Genomic DNA, 20,146 nt, shown 5'->3' with positions numbered 1-20,146 from the left:
CTTTACGGGGACATAACAATGTGTCTTTCACTCCGTTACTTAGAGCTGTCCACTTGTGATGTTGCACGGATGTTGATGCCAAGTGTGAACAGGGCCTATTTGTCTGTATATGCCTATGTATGCATAGCAAAGTACATTATGGGTGTATGAGGCATAGTAGAAAATGTTTGGTATAAATTTGTTGAAGCACACTGTACATCATCAATAGATGTAGCAGTCCTGCTCTCAGTCCTGACCAGTCAAATCACCTTTTCCTCTTCAGCGGGAAGAGTGCAGTCCAAATCCTCCCACTTAAGTGTAGTAAAATTCACTGAAACAAACACACAGATGGAAAACGAGACCTCTGCATGCAATGAAACTGCCACTCTGCCAACACAAACATACTCTTATTCCAGTTAAAGTGAGCTGAGCTGAAGTCATCCTGCTGCTGTGCTGCCTGACAACAGACAAGTTTTGCTGAGGGAGGACCTACCCTGGCGTCTGTTACTTTGAACTCTCTCAGGATGTACTGAGGCATGTTGTACTCAGCCATGGGGTCCACAACAAAGTACTGATACCGTGCAGAACGCTCGGCAGGCCAGTACTGATGGCACTTTTCCTAAAGAATGGAGAGAGGACATGTTATCAGGATACATTTGTCTGGAATACCCAATGAAACCATTATAAAACCACTGTGATTTTGAAGCTCGTAAAAGAAATAAACAATTTTCAGTCACTGTCAAGGGCCAAGTAGTAAGCCAAAACTTTGCTGTTGGGTCCCTACTGAGCACCGACCTCCCTCCCTCTGTGCATTGTGCAATTGGTTTGCAGTGAACTGGTTTTTTTTTAGGCCTCTGGGAGTGTGGGGCCAAAGGGCAGCAGCCCATTTTGTTTTGGTGGTAATCCAGCCTAGAGTAAGTGAGATAGATATTTGTATGGTGGGAAGGGGGATATACAGAAACATTTTGTTCATCATTATGTGAAGTAGCATGCCGTTTCTTGTACTGTATTTATATACATTTATATACTGTAAATGTGTGTGTGTGTGTGTGTGTGTGTGTGTGTGTGTGTATGTGTGACATAAATACAAAAACACCATAGTCACCCTTAAGTTATAATTAGCTGTATTAAAAACTTGCAAAACCGGCAAGAAGTTTTTTAACTGGTTAAGAAACAGTCTCAATTTAATACTGATCAAATCAAATCAAATCAAATCTTCATCGAAGCTTTATTGTCATTTAGCTGTACCTACAAAAGTAGTGCAGCAAAAATGAGATTGCGTTTCTCCGGGATCCCATAACACAAACACAATAAATACAAACAATATATTACTATAATAATTTAAAACTAAAACTATGACTATGGCTCATAGTGCAGTAGTGCGCATGCTCCAGGTCAGCAGTTCAGTAATCTAACAGCTTGTGGAAGAAAGTTGTTGATTAGTCTGTTTGATCTGCCTTTTAGACTCTGGAACCGTTTTCCTGATGGGAGCAGTTCAAAGAATGTGTGGAGAGGGTGGGAGGGGTCCCTGAAAATGTTCAGTGCCCTGCTCCTGCAGCAGCTTAGAAAGAGTTCTTGGATAGAGGGGAGGGAAACTCTGATGACCCCCTCAGCTCCTCTAACTATTCTCTGCAGGGCTTTTTTGTCTGACATACTGCAGCTGGAGTACCATTGTAGCGGGTTTGACGCTCTTAACTGAAGTGGGGTGCCAGTCAGAGTCACGTCTGACAAATAATAATCATAACATAGAAAGAAAATAGCTCAGTCAAACCATACAAAACAATAAAGCAAAGAGCACATAAAAGCATAGCGAATGTCACCAAAAACCAGCACTGCAAAAACAAACAGACCACAATTCCAGTCAATTTTCAATAAGTGTATTATTCAACCACAGTCTCATGAGTTCAATCCAGTTCACATAGAGTTCAGTTTTTCTCACAAACCAAAAAGAGTTCAGTCCAGCTCACACAGCCACAAAAGAAAGGCAACTCAAAACCCGGGTTTTACCATGGATCTCCACAAAACAAATCCAACCCGGAAATCAAAACCAAAATAACAGCGTCTGTGTTCACAGTTCAAAATACAGGGCTTATTTACAATATATACGCCGGTTACTCATGTACACCGGGTACTCACGGTACCGTGGATTAGTCAGTCAGTCCGTGGTCAAGGGTCAGTCGGTTTTGGCAGCGTCGGCCTTCGCTCCGGCGGGACCGGCAACTCCTGGAAACTCCGCTGGGGAACATACACAGCCGCGGGGTAATTCCTCCTCCGGACATGAACTCAGAGACACTTTCGCACATCGACCGGGTAATTCCTCCTCCTGGTATGAATTTCAGAGACTCTTTGGCACAATAACCTGGACTTTTCACACGATCGGTTCCGAGGTAACACTACACTGGCCACATACTGGCGGCTCTGAGTCCCCCTAATAGGCATCCCCCAGGTTAGTTTCAAATTGTGCGGGTTTCTTGGAGAATCGGGATTGGATGATGGCAAGATTGTGGGTGTTAACAGTGAGAAATATGAATGAACTCTTTGACAGGTGGGGCGATGATGTTATTATGACAGCCGGTCATTACACCATGTCGAGACACAATATGTCAGAACACTCTCCACCACTCCACTATAGAAGGTCCTGAGGATGCTGATGGGGAGAGAGGCTTGTTTCAGCTTCCTCAGGAAGTACAGTCTCTGCTGGGCCCCTTTTGTGATCCCTGAGGTGTTCTTATTCCAGCTTAGGTCCTGCAAGATCTGCACTCCGAGGAACTTGATGTTCTCCACTCTCTTGTGCGGCAACTGATGCTGAGAGGAGCGTGCTTGGGCTGTGACCTCCGGAAGTCGATAATCATCTCCTTCATTTGTCCGCATTGAGCACCAGATTATTTTCTCCGCACCAACCCTCTAGGTGTTTAACTTCTTCTCTGTGTGTTGATATCTCATTTCTATGAATGAGTCCCACCACAGTGGTGTCATCCGCGAACTTGATGATCTGGTTCCCCTCGTGTCTGGATGCACAGTCATGTGTTAGCAGTGTAAACAGCAATGGACTGAGTAGCCTTGAGGAGATCCAGTGCTCAGCGTGATGGAGTTGGAGGTGTTATTTCCGACATGGACAGACTGAGGTCTCTCCGTCAGAAAGTCCCGGATCCAGAGACATGTGGCGGTGTTCAGGCCGAGTAGGAGGAGTTTCTCCATTAGTTTCTGGGGGATGATTGTATTAAATGCTGAGCTGAAATCAATGTACAGGATTCTGACGTAGGTGTCTTTCTGGTCCAGATGGGTGATGACTGAGTGCAAAGTGGTGGATATTGCATCCTCTGTGGAGCAGTTGAGTCATGTGATGCAGGGAGGCTGGCTGTGATGTGTGGTCTGACAAGCCGCTCAAAACACTTCATCACAATTGGTGTCAGTGCGATGGGGTGGTAGTCATTCAGACAGAATACAACTGATTTCTTTGCTACTGGTATTATAGTGGATGTTTTGAAGCATCTGGGGACGATGGCCTGACTGACGGAGATGTTGAAGATGTCAGTCAGGACAACTGCTAGCTCACCAGTGCAGGTTCTGAGCACATGTCCCGGGATGTTATCCGGGCCTCCCGCTTTCCGTGGGTTGACCCTGGTTAGGGCCCTGTGTGTGTCTGCTGCGTTGATGGTGAGGGCTGGCCCGATAGATGGTAAAGAAGGACCAGCCCACCCTCTGGTTGTCGGGTTTGGTGCTTCAAAGCGTGCAAAGAAGTTGTTGAGCCTGTCTGGAAGAGAAGCATCATCGTCGTTGACCCCCTGCCTGGACTTGTAATCCGTCAGCGCTTGGACTCCCTGCAACATCCGCCTGGTGTTTCCTGTGTCGCAGAGGTGTCCCTGGATTTTCTCTGTATAGCTGCCTTTCGCAGCCTTGATTCCCTTTGAAAGGGCAGACCTGGCTGAGCGGAGAGCAGTCATATCCCTGCCCTGAATGCTGCATCTCGGGCTATCAGCAGCAAGCGCACCTCTGTAGCCATCCAGGATTTTCGGTTGCCACGTGCAGTGAAGGTCTTAATTACAGTGACATCCTCTGTGCACTTTGCAATGTAGCTGGTTACTGCCTCAGCAAACTCTTCAATGTCTATCTGATCTCCCTGAGAGGCTGCTGTCTTAAAAACCTCCCAGTCGGTGTGCAATAGAAATAGTCCTGAAGTGCTGAGTCTGCCCCCTCAGGCCAGGTCCTGGTTTGTTTTTTCACTGGCCTGCTGCGCTTCAGTAGTGGTTTGTAAGCAGGCACTAGTATAATAGATAGATGATCAGAATGGCCGAGGTGGGGGCAGGGCGTTGCCTTGTGTGCATCTGGGGATTTTGTATACACCAGGTCCAGCATGTCCACAACTTGCTTGAACTTGGGGAAAACAGCCTTTAAACTGGTGTAGTTAAAATCCCCTGCCACCACTACAAAGCTGTCTGGGTATTTAGTCGGGAGCTCACTGATGGCATCATGTATCCCTCCAAGTGCCTCTTTATCATTAGCTTTAGCATTTGCAAATCCCTCGGCAGATAGAATTGCCGGCATTTCACGATGAGGAACTCCACCAGCTGAGAGCAGTGTTTAGTGGCTAACATGGCATTTACACACCGGTTTTTGTTGATATAGATGCACAGACCCCCCTCCTCGACTTTTACTGGAGGTAGCTACATCTCTGTCTGCCTGGAAAGCCGTCATCCCCTCCAGCTGTATAGCCGTGTCTGGGAAATTGTCCTGGAGCCATGTTTCCGTAAAAGCAAACGCACAGCAGTCTTTTCACTCTCTGTGGGTTTCTCTCAACAGACGTAGCTCATCCAGCTTGTTGTCGAGGGAGCGGACGTTGGAGAGTAGGAGCGACGGTACTGCTGGTCTGGAGGGGTTAGCCCTTAGCCTAGCATGGATCCCGGCTCTCTTCCCCCTCTTACGGTTGGCTGGCTCCAATAAGATCCTGTGCTGGCGTAATATGTCCAAATCACAACCAAGTGTCATAGTTTTAGCAGCCTGCGTTACCCTGATTTTTAGTAAAGTCTCTCGGCTGTAAATTTTGCAGACTGAACGTCTGGGATAGGTAGGACACCCAAAACTTAAACTCTCGCTGATCCTTAGAGGGGCCGCTGCATCCATGCGCACCACCACCATAGCAACAAACCTCTGGATGCCTCTGGATCAACTTTGAGTTGAAGGGATAAAAATGGAGGTGGCAAGGCTTTGTATGTGGATAATGGCTTTAAGGTGGTGGAAAGTATGACAGCTGTCGTTGATAACGTGTATAATGTATGTACCACAAAAGAAATCTGTACTGAAAAGAGAAATGTGTAATTGAGAGGTGTGCACTGAAACATTAAAATATTCAAGGACTGGATGGAAGAAATGTAATTCAAAGGGTTATTTGTGGGGGTTTCAACATAGATCTCTTAAATCCTAATAAGGATAAAATGACAGAATGGTCTATCACTGCAATATATAGCATGAGTTTATATCCAAAAATAACTAGACCAAGCAGAAATAAATCTCACTGGACCAGGAGTTGTGATGTTGGGGGTGCAGGATAGTCTGTCGTCGAGGATTTCGTCTGCCAGACATTCCGGGATGCGCATTGCAACGTGGGTGTCGGAGGATGGGGGAAAAGAGAGGAACAGTTGGGTGTTGTCTGCATAACAGTGGTAAGAGAATCCATGTGATGTGATTGCAGAGCCTAGTGATCTAGTGTATAGTGAAAACAGAAGTGGTCCTAGTACTGAACCTTGAGGGACACCAGTTTCCAGAAGGCAGGGTTTGTACAAGGAGCCATTCCATATGACCTGAAAGGTGCGACTTGTCAAGTATGATGTGAGTCAGTTTAGAGCAGAGTCAGCGATGCCAAGTTCAGCCAGAGTGGAGAGGAGGATTTGGTGGTTGACTGTGTCAAACGCATCAGATAGGTTGAGGAGAATGAGGACGGACGTTTTGTGAAAGATTGGAGGACAGTTGGTTGTAGACAGTGAGTTCCAGGGTTTTAGAGAGGAATGAAAAAAGAGATACAGGTCTGTAGTTTCGGATGTCTGCCGCGTCTAGGGTTTTTTTAGGAGTGGCTGTACTGTAGCTGTCTTGAAAGCAGCTGGAATAAGGCCTGAAGTGAGGGAGGAGTTGATCAGGGTGGTAAGGAAAGGAAGATGTCATGTGAGATGTCTTGGAGAAGGGAGGAGGGAATCGGGTCAAGGGAATAGGTGGTGGCACGGTTAGACATAACTAGTGTGTGAACATCTTCAGAGGAGAGAGGGCTGAAGCAGGTAAGGCCGTCATAGGTGAGGGTTGGGGGAGATACTTTCTGGATGGGCATAGGAGTAAATGAGGAGCTGATGTCTTTTACTTTTTTGGTAAAGTAAGTTGCAAAGTCATCAGCCATGAGGGAAGGAGGGGGAGGGATAGGAGGGGTGAGGGGGGAAGAGAACATGGAGAATAGTTTTCTGGGGTCGGAGGCAGAGGAGTTGGTCTTTGACAGGTAGAAGGCAGATTTGGCTGCTGATACAGTTGAGGTGAGGTCAGAGAGGAGGTGGTGGTAGTGAGCAAGGTCATCAGGATGACGTGATTTTTTTCTCTCTGCTGCTCATAACACCGATCTATTGGTTCGCAGAGATTCAGACAGCCAGGGAGGCAGGGGAGATGATTGAGCTGGTCGGGAGGTGAGGGGACAGAGAGTGTCTAAAGAGGAGGAGAGGGAGGATAACAGAGTGGAGGAGGCTTCCTCGGTGGACATTAGAGAGAATTGCTCTGTGGTGATGGTAGTGAGGAAAGAACAGTTGAGGAGAGGGTGGAGAGAGAGGGATTTCAGGTTGCGGCGGGTGGTGACCGTGTGAGGTGTAGGGGCGGGGGAGGTGGTGGACTTCAAGGGGAGAGAGAAAGTAACAAAGTGGTGGTCGGACACAGTGAGCGGGGTAACAGAGAGTGCCAAGGTACTACAGGACCTTGTGAAGACAAGGTCAAGTTGGTTCGCGGCCCAGTGGGTGGCTGTAGAGGGGGAGAATGTGAGGTCAAATGTGGAGAAGAAGTCAATGAATTCAGATGAGTACAACTTCTCTGGGTGGATGTTGAAGTCACCCAGGACAACGAGTGGTGTGCCATCAACAGGGGAGCAGCTTAGGAAGGTGTCCATCTGATCAAAGAAGTCACGGAGAGGACCGGGAGGGCGATAGATTACCACAATGTTGTAAAAAGGATGCCGAAGCAGGACGCAACAATTCAGTCGAATTAAGCACAGAGCAGACAGGAAGTCAGGCATGAAACAACAACATAAGATCCAGTTAATTTTCAAAATAAAACACTCCGTGTTGACGCCAGCACAAAAACCTCAAAAAAGAGACAAATATAAGCACTTTATGTTGTTGTGTTTATAACGCATACCTATAACTGCGGTCATGCATGATTATGTAATTATTGCGGGAACTCCTCGGTCTCGTAACTCCAGCTGCTCGGTGGTGCTGTGCCGTGGCGGACTCGAAACGCAGCCAGTGGGGGTTGCCGGATGACGGATGACGGAGCCAAACCGTACTGAAGCCGGAACGCTTTTTATAAGTGTTTTCTCAGCGTGTTTCTGGTGGTTGTGGTCATCCTGGTAGGAGGAAGTTATTGCTGCCATTGCCACTAAGGGATGCTGTGACTGTAAGCAAATATCGGCATGTAAATGTGTTCACACTAGGACTCTTATTAAATGTCTGAAGTTTGGTGCAGATTCAATTATTGACAGTTAAGTCAAAACAACTTCCTGTTTTGTCACTGATAGTGATTCCATGCTGCCGCAGCCATACCCCTTTTTTTATTGCAACACAAGACTAGTGAGAGACATATAATAGGAACAACACTAACAAAAAAGACGGTGTTAACAATGACAAATGAATGAACAAGAAAGAACAAATTGGTATATATTGGTATATATATACACAGGTATTTATTGGTAATATTGGTATCGTGTGTGAATGTGTGTGTGTGCTCATTCGAACGTTAGTGAGTGTGCATGGTTCAGTGCAATATGTAACATGTAACAAAAAGGAGGGACATTTAGCATACAACAACTGGGATTATTTATGTCATGATTTGTTATGTTTTGTTTGTTTGATTTTGTCAGTATAACCAAGGTGAGAGCTTGCTGTCCCGGTCAAGTTGTACACGTACAGTTTATCAACAAGAGATAACAGATTTTTTTTCCCTTAGCCAAAGCCGCTTTCTCACAGGTAAAAGAGCTTTATGTCCGTCTTGTATCTTCTGAGGGAACTGGTCGTTGATGCTGAAGTCCCTATCAGCTCTTTTCCCTCTTTTTCCTTGTGTTTATAGTGTTCAAATTTAGCGATTATGGGTCTGGCGTGTTTGTGGTCCTTTTTCACTGCACCGAGTCAGTGTACACAGTGGAAAGAGATCTTGTTGACTGTGTCTGGTGAGATCTTAAGCTGGGTGGCCAAAAAGTTTTCCAAAGTTGTCTCAGGATAGGGGGAGGAATGGTCCATGGGCCGGAAAAGACGAGATTGACTAAAATTCTTTGTGTATGAGTTTGATATGTGCAATCCTGTTATCCATAGCAGACAGTTTGTGGTTGATGGAGTGTCAATGACCTCGGGGTAGCAGTTGGAAGTTTCAGTCTTTGTGAGTGAATCCATGAATGAGTCGGGGGAACGAGGGCATTTAGCAGATGGAGTGGAGGTTGTGCAGACTTTTTCTTGGTCATTTCCCATTGTAAAGAGTCAGTTGGAGCAGTTGTCAATGTAGTGTCAAGGTCTTTCATTTTGCCAGGTGCAGAGTGATAATTAAGCAGATCATATTCTTGGTGTTAATGTGTAGAGTTGTTGATTTTCAGCAGCAGGATGCTGCCATGCTGAACCACACCAGGTCTCGCGAGATCAAGAGTGAAAGCATCATCCCCCACAGTTACTCTCTCCGGCCATGCCCTTCAACAAAAACTCAAGCTTTGAAAAACTCTTCATCAGAAAGGTGTTAAATTTGGCCAGTGAAAATTTGAAGTTGTTTGGCTTAAATCTGTAGGAGGAGTTTGTCAAAATACAACACATACAAATCGGCCAAAATGAGCAGAAGATTTCAAAATGGCTGACTTCCTGTTCCTTCCTGTTGCCACTAGGTGGCACAATGACTGAATGACACTCACCAATCGTCACACTCAAAACTCAAGCAAATTGGTTGACTAAAGAGTTAGCATATGTATTATAATAATTATTATAATAATTAATGACAGCAATACAATAATAATTAAAGCTGCAAGCAGCGATGAACGGGCCCTCGCAGTCCACGCGGGTCGGGGCGTGCTGCTGTCGCGGCATGCTGCCGTTGTACATGCTGCCGTCGTTAGATGCTGCTGTTGTGACATGCTGCTGTCGGGGCTTCTACTTGCAACAACTTCCATTGAGGAAATGAAAGTGAAGGCAGTGAAGCTGTCATTTCGTCATTTAGCAATAAAAGCGCCACCTATTGGTCGATTTGCACGAAAATTTGTAGAAATGCTCATCGTGCCATGGAACACAATTGCCAAAAGTTTTGTGTTCATCGGACTGCATTTCATCAAGATACACAAGAATGTCTGTTTGACCACAATGCGCAGGAAATTGTTGTTTTATATTTTGGCCGTTCTGTGGACTAGCACATTTCTTTTAATAACTTTTTGTCAAGAGGGTCCAGAGATGCTGCGTGCAAAGTTTGGTGCAAATTGGAAAAATTGCCTGGGAGGAGTTCGAAAAAGTAGGTTTGCGACATTTGGCGAATTTGCAAATGGAAATTCAGTGCGAACGTGGGCGTGGCCTACATCACACGGTTCGGCTGTATTCAGGGAACATATAGATATAATGTTTAACAATGTGCACCATATTATGTGGGAGTAATTAGCAAAAAAATTTTTTTGTTGATAATAGCGCCACCTGCTGGTCATTTTTGGTGTGTGAGTTACAGGGGCCAGTCTATATCACCCCTATGAATTTCATATCCATAAGCGTTATGGTGTGGGCACAGTGCCAAATATAAAAAGAAACTGCCACCAGAGCGCCACCTAGTGTCAGATCGGTAACCCCTTTGTCAGCTGTCCTCAGGAGGCCATTGGCAATGAGTGTACCAAGTTTTGTGTTAATCCAACCAACCAATGTCGAGATATAAAATACTTCAATTTAAAGAGCGCCACCTAGTGGTCATGGGCCAAGATTTTGCACAGAGCCTTAGGGGCTCATGTGGAAGTAGTATCCTGAGTTTCACGTCATTTGGAAAAACCAATGTGGAGATATGCAGGACTTCCTGTTGTGACCCGAATCCACAGGAAGTTGTTATTTCATAACTTGAGTACTCCTTGGCGTATCAAAATTCTTTTAATAACTTTTTGTCAGAAGCGTCCACAGATGCTGTGTGCAAAGTTTCGTGCAAATCGGTGAAATTGCCTGGGAGGAGTTCGAAAAAGTAGGTTTTCGACATTTCGCGAGCTAGCGAAAAAAAACGGTAGGCGGAAATGGGCGTGGCCTATATCAGGAGATTCAGCACAATTCACTGAACGCATGGATATAAGGTTTTTGAATGTGCGACAAAGTATGTGGGAGTTATTAGCCAAAACGCACTTTCTTTGATTGTAGCGCCACCTAGTGGCGAAAGTTCACAACGACAACAGATTATAAAATTTTTCGCCAGGTGTGACATATATTCCAAGTTTGATGAGTTTTGGGGTATGTTCAGGCAGTGAAAAATGCGATCATTTTGGCAGGAAAAAAAAAAAAATAATAATAATAATTAAAGCTGCAAGCAGCGATGAACGGGCCCTCGCAGTCCACGCGGGTCGGGGCGTGCTGCTGTCGGGGCATGCTGCTGTTGTGACATGCTGCTGTCGGGGCTTCTACTTGCAACAACTTCCATTGAGGAAATGAAAGTGAAGGCAGTGAAGCTGTCATTTCGTCATTTAGCAATAAAAGCGCCACCTATTGGTCGATTTGCACGAAATTTTGTAGAAATGCTCATCATGCCATGGAACACAATTGCCAAAACTTTTGTGTTAATCGGACTGTATTTCATCAAGATACACAAGAATGTCTGTTTGACCACAATGCGCAGGAAATTGTTGTTGTATATTTTGGCCGTTCTGTGGACTAGCACATTTCTTTTAATAACTTTTTGTCAGGAGGGTCCACAGATGCTGCGTGCAAAGTTTGGTGCAAATTGGAAAAATTGCCTGGGAGGAGTTCGAAAAAGTAGGTTTGCGACATTTGGCGAATTTGCGAATGGAAATTCAGTGCGAATGTGGGCGTAGCCTACATCACACGGTTCGGCTGTGTTCAGGGAACATATAGATATAATGTTTAACGATGTGCACCATATTATGTGGGAGTAATTAGCAAAAAACGTTTTTTCTTGATAATAGCGCCACCTGCTGGTGATTTTTGGTGTGTGAGTTACAGATGCCAGTCTATACCACCCCAATCAGTTTCATGTCCATAAGTGTTATGGTGTGGGCACAGTGCCAAATATAAAAAGAAACTGCCACCAGAGCGCCACCTAGTGTCAGATCGGTAACCCCTTTGTCAGCTGTCCTCAGGAGGGCATTGGCAATGAGTGTACCAAGTTTTTTGTTAATCCGACCAACCGATGTTGAGATATAAAATACTTCAATTTAAATAGCGCCACCTAGTGGTCATGGGCCAAGATTTTGCACACAGCCTTAGGGGCTCATGGGGAAGTAGTGTCCTGAGTTTCACGTCATTTGGACACACCAATGTGGAGATATGCAACACTTCCTGTTGTGACCCGATTCCACAGGAAGTTGTTATTTAATAACTTGAGTATTCTTTGGTGTATCAAAATTCTTTTAATAACTTTTTGTCAGAAGGGTCCACAGATGCTGTGTGCAAAGTTTCGTGCAAATCGGTGAAATTGCCTGGGAGGAGTTCGAAAAAGTAGGTTTTTGACATTTCGCGAGCTAGCGAAAAAAAACGGTAGGCGGAAATGGGCGTGGCTTATATCAGGAGATTCAGCACAATTCACTGAACGCGTGGATATAAGGTTTTTGAATGTGCGACAAAGTATGTGGGAGTTATTAGGCAAAACGCACTTTCCTTGATTGTAGCGCCACCTAGTGGTGGACATTCACAACGACAACAGATTATGAAATTTTTCGCCAAGCCTAATGACTTTGCCAAATAAAATCGCGTTTTCATTCACATTCAGGCAGTGAAAAATGCGATCATTTTGGCAGGAAAAAAAAAACAAATAATAATAATCACTACAATTACAATAGGGTCCTCGCAGTTTCACTGCTCGGGCCCTAATAATCATTACAATTACAATAGGGTCCTTGCAGTTTCACTGCTCGGGCCCTAATTAAAGCTGCAAGCAGCGATGAACGGGCCCTCGCAGTCCACGCGGGTTGGGGCGTGCTGCTGTCGGGACGTGGTGCCGTCGGGGCATGCTGCTGTCGTTACATGCTGCTGTCGGGGCATGCTGCTGTCGTTACATGCCGCTGTCCGGGCATGCTGCTGTCGAGGCTTGTTCATGCAACAACTTCCATAGAGGAATCAAAACTGAAGGCAGTGAAGCTGTCATTTCGTCATTTAGCAATAAAAGCGCCACCTATTGGTCGATTTGCACGAAAATTTGTAGAAATGCTCATCCTGCCATGGAACACAATTGCCAAAAGTTTTGTGTTCATCGGACTGTATTTCATCAAGATACACAAGAATGTCTGTTTGACCACAATGCGCAGGAAATTGTTGTTTTATATTTTGGCCGTTCTGTGGACTAGCACATTTCTTTTAATAACTTTTTGTCGGGAGGGTCCACAGATGCTGTGTGCAAAGTTTGGTGCAAATTGGAAAAATTGCCTGGGAGGAGTTCGAAAAAGTAGGTTTGCGACATTTGGCGAATTTGCGAATGGAAATTCAGTGCGAACGTGGGTGTGGCCTACATCCCACGGTTCGGCTGTATTCAGGGAACATATAGATATAATGTTTAACAATGTGCACCATATTATGTGGGAGTAATTAGCAAAAAACGTTTTTTCTTGATAATAGCGCCACCTGCTGGTCATTTTTGGTGTGTGAGTTACAGGGGCCGGTCTATACCAGCCCTATGAATTTCATATCCATAAGTGTTATGGTGTGGGCACAGTGCCAAATATAAAATGAAACTGCCACCAGAGCGCCACCTAGTGTCAGATCTGTAACCCCTTTGTCAGCTGTCCTCAGGAGGGCAGTGGCAATGAGTATACCAAGTTTGGCGTCAATCTGACCAACTGATGTGGAGATATAAAATACTTCAATTTAAAGAGCGCCACCTAGTGGTCATGGGCGAAGATTTTGTACAGAGCCTGAGGGGCTCATGGGGAAGTAGTATCCTGAGTTTGACGTCATTCGGACAGACCAATGTGGAGATATGCAACACTTCCTGTTTTGACCCAAATCTACAGGAAGTTGTTATTTAATAACTTGAGTATTGTTTGGAATAGCAAAATTCTTTTAATAACTTTTTGTCAGGAGCGTCCACTGATGCTGTGTGCAAAGTTTGGTGCAAATTGGTGAAATTGCCTGGGAGGAGTTCGAAAAAGTAGGTTTGCGACACTTCATGCGCTAGCGAAAAAAAACGGTAGGCGGAAATGGGCGTGGCCTATATCAGGAGATTCAGCAAGATTCACTGAATGCGTGGATATAAGGCTTTTGAATGTGTGACAAAGTATGTGGGAGTTATTAACCAAAACGCACTTTCCTTGATTGTAGCGCCACCTAGTGGTGGAAATTCACAACGACAAGAGATTATCAAATTTTTCGCCAGGCCTAATGACTTTGCCAAATAAAATCGCGTTTTCATTCACATTCAGGCAGTGAAAAATGCGATCATTTCGGAGGAAGGAAAAAAACTAAAAATAATTAAAGCTGCAAGCAGCGATGAACGGGCCCTCGCAGTCCACGCGGGTCGGGGCGTGCTGCTGTCGGGGCGTGCTCCTTACCCGGACCCATTGCCCCGTTATTGTGCGCGCATGTCTTAACTGGTGAAAGTTCACAATGACAACAGATTATAAAATTTTTCGCCAGGTCTGATCTATATTCCAAGACAGGGGGAATATTAATTGTGTGTCTCTGTTGGCCCAGTTGATCTCGGTTGCTACGGCGAGGGTTGTCGGAACTCCCTAGCAATGGCCTGTGACCACAGCTGCTGTCTGTGACAGAGCTGATCTGAGAGTGACTTTTGGCTCAGAAGTAGGACTTCAAACTACTGCTATATCTTCAAAACCAAACATGATATCGGCAAAATTTCTTCACCGTCAAGCCAGAAAGGCCTTAAAGAACACAGCCATAATTTTTTGTGGTCCTAGCTTCTAAAATGTGGTAATAGGAGCGAGTTCAAAACAGGTGCAGTTTGGAAAATCCTGGAAAATCCTCCTCCCGATTAACATTGGAGTAAATGGAGCAGTTGAGAGCTACTCTTGTCGGTTAGGGGCAGATAAATCAAAAACCGTAAATCCTACTGATAAAGAAGACACATTGGGAGAAAGAAGACAAGTGTGGCTACAACTCTGTGAAAAAATCACATTTCTACTGTGTAATTTGTGGCTGGGGTCGTCAGAGAAAGAGAGAATTTCTGAGAGTTTTTTTGAGTCTCCCACACTCTGGCAGTTGGTTCTGCACGAACATTCCGCAATACACAATCATTGAAAAAACTAAAATTCTTTAAAATTCACTCAGCATCATTAAAGGGTCACAGTTCAAAAACGAAACATTGTGGGAAAAAAGTTCAAATACGAATTAAATAGACAAGACCCGTGCCTACATTTTAAAGTTTGAATGGTGTTTCTAGGTGAACGTAGGCCAGAGCAGGAGATGTTTGAAAAACGTCGAAGAAATGCTCATCGTGCCATGGAACATTTTTGGTGTGTGAGTTACAGGGGCCAGTCTATACCACGCCTATGAATTTCATGTCCATAAGTGTTATGGTGTGGGCACAGTGCCAAATATAAAAAGAAACTGCCACCAGAGCGCCATCTAGTGTCAGATCGGTAACCCCTTTGTCAGCTATCCTCAGGAGGGCATTGGCAATGAGTGTACCAAGTTTTGTGTTAATTCGACCCACCGATGTGGAGATATAAAATACTTCAATTTAAAGAGCGCCACCTAGTGGTCATCCACCAAAATTTTGCACAGAGCCTTATGGGCTCATGGGGAAGTAGTATCCTGAGTTTCATGTCATTTGGACAGACCAATGTGGAGATATGCAACACTTCCTGTTTGGAACGAAATCTGCAGGAAGTTGTTATGTAATAACTTGAGTATTATTTGAAATTCCAAAATTCTTTTAATAACTTTTTGTCAGAAGGGTCCACAGATGTTGTGTGCAAAGTTTCATGCAAATCGGTGAAATTTCCTGGGAGGAGTTCGAAAAAGTAGGTTTTCGACATTTTGCGAATTTGCGGAAAAAAAACCTGGGGCGGAAATGGGCGTGGCCTATATCAGAAGACTCAGCAGAATTCACTGAACGCGTGCATGTAAGGTTTTTGAATGTGCGACAACGTATATGGGAGTTATTAGCCAAAACGCACTGTCCTTGATTATAGCGCCACCTAGTGGTGAAAATTCACAACGACAACAGATTATAAAATTTTTCGCCAGGTCTGATCTATATTCCAAGTTTGGTGAGTTTTGGGGTATGTTGCGGCCGCCAAATATGCGATCCTTTGTGAGGAAGAAGGAGAATAATAATAATTAAAGCTGCAAGCAGCGATGAACGGGCCCTCGCAGTCCACGCGGGTCGGGGCGTGCTGCTGTCGGGGCATGCTGCTGTTGTGACATGCTGCTGTCGGGGCTTCTACTTGCAACAACTTCCATTGAGGAAATGAAAGTGAAGGCAGTGAAGCTGTCATTTCGTCATTTAGCAATAAAAGCGCCACCTATTGGTCGATTTGCACGAAATTTTGTAGAAATGCTCATCATGCCATGGAACACAATTGCCAAAACTTTTGTGTTCATCGGACTGTATTTCATCAAGATACACAAGAATGTCTGTTTGACCACAATGCGCAGGAAATTGTTGTTGTATATTTTGGCCGTTCTGTGGACTAGCACATTTCTTTTAATAACTTTTTGTCAGGAGGGTCCACAGATGCTGCGTGCAAAGTTTGGTGCAAATCGGAGAAATTGCCTGGGAGGAGTTCGAAAAAGTAGGTTTGCCACATTTGGCGAATTTGCAAATGGAAATTCAGTGCGAACGTGGGCGTGGCCTACATCACACGGTTCGGCTGTATTCAGGGAACATATAGATATAATGTTTAACAATGTGCACCATATTATGTGGGAGTAATTAGCAAAAAACGTTTTTTCTTGATAATAGCGCCACCTGCTGGTCATTTTTGGTGTGTGAGTTACAGGGGCCAGTCTATATCACCCCTATGAATTTCATATCCATAAGTGTTATGGTGTGGGCACAGTGCCAAATATAAAAAGAAACTGCCACCAGAGCGCCACCTAGTGTCAGATCGGTAACCCCTTTGTCAGCTGTCCTCAGGAGGCCATTGGCAATGAGTGTACCAAGTTTTGTGTTAATCCAACCAACCAATGTCGAGATATAAAATACTTCAATTTAAATAGCGCCACCTAGTGGTCATGGGCCAAGATTTTGCACAGAGCCTTAGGGGCTCATGGGGAAGTAGTGTCCTGAGTTTCACGTCATTTGGAAAAACCAATGTGGAGATATGCAGGACTTCCTGTTGTGACCCGAATCCACAGGAAGTTGTTATTTCATAACTTGAGTACTCCTTGGCGTATCAAAATTCTTTTAATAACTTTTTGTCAGAAGCGTCCACAGATGCTGTGTGCAAAGTTTGGTGCTAATTGGTGAAATTGCCCGGGAGGAGTTCGAAAAAGTAGGTTTACGACATTTGGCGAGCTAGCGAAAAAAAATGGTGGGCAGAAATGGGCGTGGCCTATATCAGGAGATTCAGCACAATTCACTGAACGCGTGGATGTAAGGTTTTTGAATGTGCGACAAAGTATGTGGGAGTTATTAGCCAAAACACACTTTTCTTGATTATAGCGCCACCTAGTGGTGAAAGTCCACAACGACAACAGATTATAAAATTTTTCGCCAGGTCTGATCTATATTCCAAGTTTGGTGACTTTTGGGGTATGTTCAGGCAGTGAAAAATGCGATCATTACGGACAAAGAAAAATAATAATAATAATAATAATCATTACAAAAACAATAGGGTCCTCGCAGTTTCACTGCTCGGGCCCTAATAATTAAAGCTGCAAGCAGCGATGAACGGGCCCTCGCAGTCCACGCGGGTCGGGGCGTGCTGCCGTCGCGGCGTGCTGCCGTCGGGGCATGCTGCTGTCGTTACATGCTGCTGTCCGGGCATGCTGCTGTCGAAGCTTGTTCATGCAACAACTCGCGTAGAGGAAACAAAACTGAAGGCAGTGAAGCTGCTGTTTTGTCATTTAGCAATAAAAGCGCCACCTATTGGTCGATTTGCACGAAATTTTGTAGAAATGCTCATCGTGTCATGGAACACAATTGCCAAAAGTTTTGTGTTAATCGGACTGTATTTCATCAAGATACACAAGAATGTCTGTTTGACCACAATGTGCAGGAAATTGTTGTTTTATATTTTGGCCGTTCTGTGGACTAGCACATTTCTTTTAATAACTTTTTGTCAGGACGGTCCACAGATGCTGCGTGCAAAGTTTGGTGCAAATCGGAGAAATTGCCTGGGAGGAGTTCGAAAAAGTAGGTTTGCGACATTTGGCGAATTTGCGAATGGAAATTCAGTGCGAACGTGGGCGTGGCCTACATCACACGGTTCGGCTGTATTCAGGGAACATATAGATATAATGTTTAACAATGTGCACCATATTATGTGGGAGTAATTAGCAAAAAACATTTTTTCTTGATAATAGCGCCACCTGCTGGTCATTTTTGGTGTGTGAGTTACAGGGGCTGGTCTATACCACCCCTATGAATTTCATATCCATAAGTGTTATGGTGTGGGCACAGTGCCAAATCTAAAAAGAAACTGCCACCAGAGCGCCACCTAGTGTCAGATCGGTAACCCCTTTGTCAGCTGTCCTCAGGAGGGCAGTGGCAATGAGTGTACCAAGTTTTGTGTTCATCCGACCCACCAATGTGGAGATATAAAATACTTCAATTTAAAGAGCGCCACCTATTGGTCATCCACCAAAATTTAGCACAGAGCCTTATGGGCTCATGGGGAAGTAGTATCCTGAGTTTCATGTCATTTGGACACACCAATGTGGAGATATGCAACACTTCCTGTTGTGACCCGAATCCACAGGAAGTTGTTATTTAATAACTTGAGTATTCTTTGGCGTATCAAAATTCTTTTAATAACTTTTTGTCAGAAGGGTCCACAGATGCTGTGTGCAAAGTTTCGTGCAAATTGGTGAAATAGCCTGGGAGGAGTTCGAAAAAGTAGGTTTTCCACATTTCGCGAGCTAGCGAAAAAAAACGGTAGGCGGAAATGGGCGTGGCCTATATCAGGAGATTCAGCACAATTCACTGAACACGTGGATGTAAGGTTTTTGAATGTGCGACAAAGTATGTGGGACTTATTAGCCAAAACGCACTTTCCTTGATTATAGCGCCACCTAGTGGTGGAAATTCACCAGAGTAACAGATTATAAAATTTTTCGCCAAGCCTAATGACTTTGCCAAATAAAATCGCGTTTTCATTCACATTCAGGCAGTGAAAAATGCAATCATTTGGGACAAAGAAAAATAAAAAAAATAATAATAATAATCATTCGAAAAACAATAGGGACCTCGCAGGTTCCCTGCTCGGGCCCTAATAATCATTCGAAATACAATAGGGACCTCGCAGGTTTCCTGCTCGGGCCCTAATTAAAGCTGCAAGCAGCGATGAACGGGCCCTCGCAGTCCACGCGGGTCGGGGCGTGCTGCTGTCGCGGCATGCTGCCGTCGTTCCATGCTGCTGTCGTTACATGCTGCTGTTGTGACATGCTGCTGTCGGGGTTTCTACTTGCAACAACTTCCATTGAGGAAATGAAAGTGAAGGCAGTGAAGCTGTCATTTCGTCATTTAGCAATAAAAGCGCCACCTATTGGTCGATTTGCACGAAATTTTGTAGAAATGCTCATCGTGCCATGGAACACAATTGCCAAAAGTTTTGTGTTGATCGGACTGTATTTCATCAAGATACACAAGAATGTCTGTTTGACCACAATGTGCAGGAAATTGTTGTTTTATATTTTGGGCGTTCTGTGGACTAGCACATTTCTTTTAATAGCTTTTTGTCAGGAGGGTCCACAGATGCTGCGTGCAAAGTTTGGTGCAAATCGGAGAAATTGCCTGGGAGGAGTTCGAAAAAGTAGGTTTGCAACATTTGGCGAATTTGCGAATGGAAATTCAGTGCGAACGTGGGCGTGGCCTACATCACACGGTTCGGCTGTATTCAGGGAACATATAGATATAATGTTTAACAATGTGCACCATATTATGTGGGAGTAATTAGCAAAAAACTTTTTTTGTTGATAATAGCGCCACCTGCTGGTCATTTTTGGTGTGTGAGTTACAGGGGCCAGTCTATATCACCCCTATGAATTTCATATCCATAAGTGTTATGGTGTGGGCACAGTGCCAAATATAAAAAGAAACTGCCACCAGAGCGCCACCTAGTGTCAGATCGGTAACCCCTTTGTCAGCTGTCCTCAGGAGGGCATTGGCAATGAGTGTACCAAGTTTTGTGTTAATCTGACCAACCGATGTTGAGATATAAAATACTTCAATTTAAAGAGCGCCACCTAGTGGTCATCGACCACAATTTCGCACAGGGCCTTAGGTGCTCATGTGGAAGTAGTATCCTGAGTTTCATGTCATTTGGACACACCAATGTGGAGATATGCAGCACTTCCTGTTGTGACCCGAATCCACAGGAAGTTGTTATTTAATAACTTGAGTATTCTTTGGCGTATCAAAATTCTTTTAATAAGTTTTTGTCAGAAGGGTCCACAGATGCTGTGTGCACAGTTTTTTGCAAATCGGTGAAATTGCCTGGGAGGAGTTCGAAAAAGTAGGTTTGCGACATTTCGCGAGCTAGCGAAAAAAAACGGTAGGCGGAAATGGGCGTGGCCTATATCAGGAGATTCAGCAAGATTCACTGAACGCGTGGATATAAGGTTTTTGAATGTGCGACAAAGTATGTGGG

At 44.6% G+C, this 20,146-nt stretch overlaps 1 protein-coding gene across 1 annotated transcript in view; it reads right to left on the bottom strand.

The window, feature by feature from the left end:
- Window positions 1-20,146, bottom strand: part of LOC141004605 (receptor-type tyrosine-protein phosphatase F-like) — a 448,688-nt gene that overhangs the window by 7,743 nt on the left and 420,799 nt on the right. Inside the window, exon 27 of the mRNA XM_073476198.1 lies at window positions 473-598. Within this exon, the coding sequence (XP_073332299.1) occupies window positions 473-598 (126 nt within the window). The remainder of the gene's footprint in view (window positions 1-472; window positions 599-20,146) is intronic.

Source organism: Pagrus major, chromosome 11, assembly GCF_040436345.1.
Source record: "Pagrus major chromosome 11, Pma_NU_1.0".
In the NCBI taxonomy this organism is placed as follows: Eukaryota; Metazoa; Chordata; class Actinopteri; order Spariformes; family Sparidae; genus Pagrus; species Pagrus major.
The sequence above is the reverse complement of the archived record's forward strand: the minus strand, read 5'-3'. Positions and strand labels throughout refer to the sequence as shown.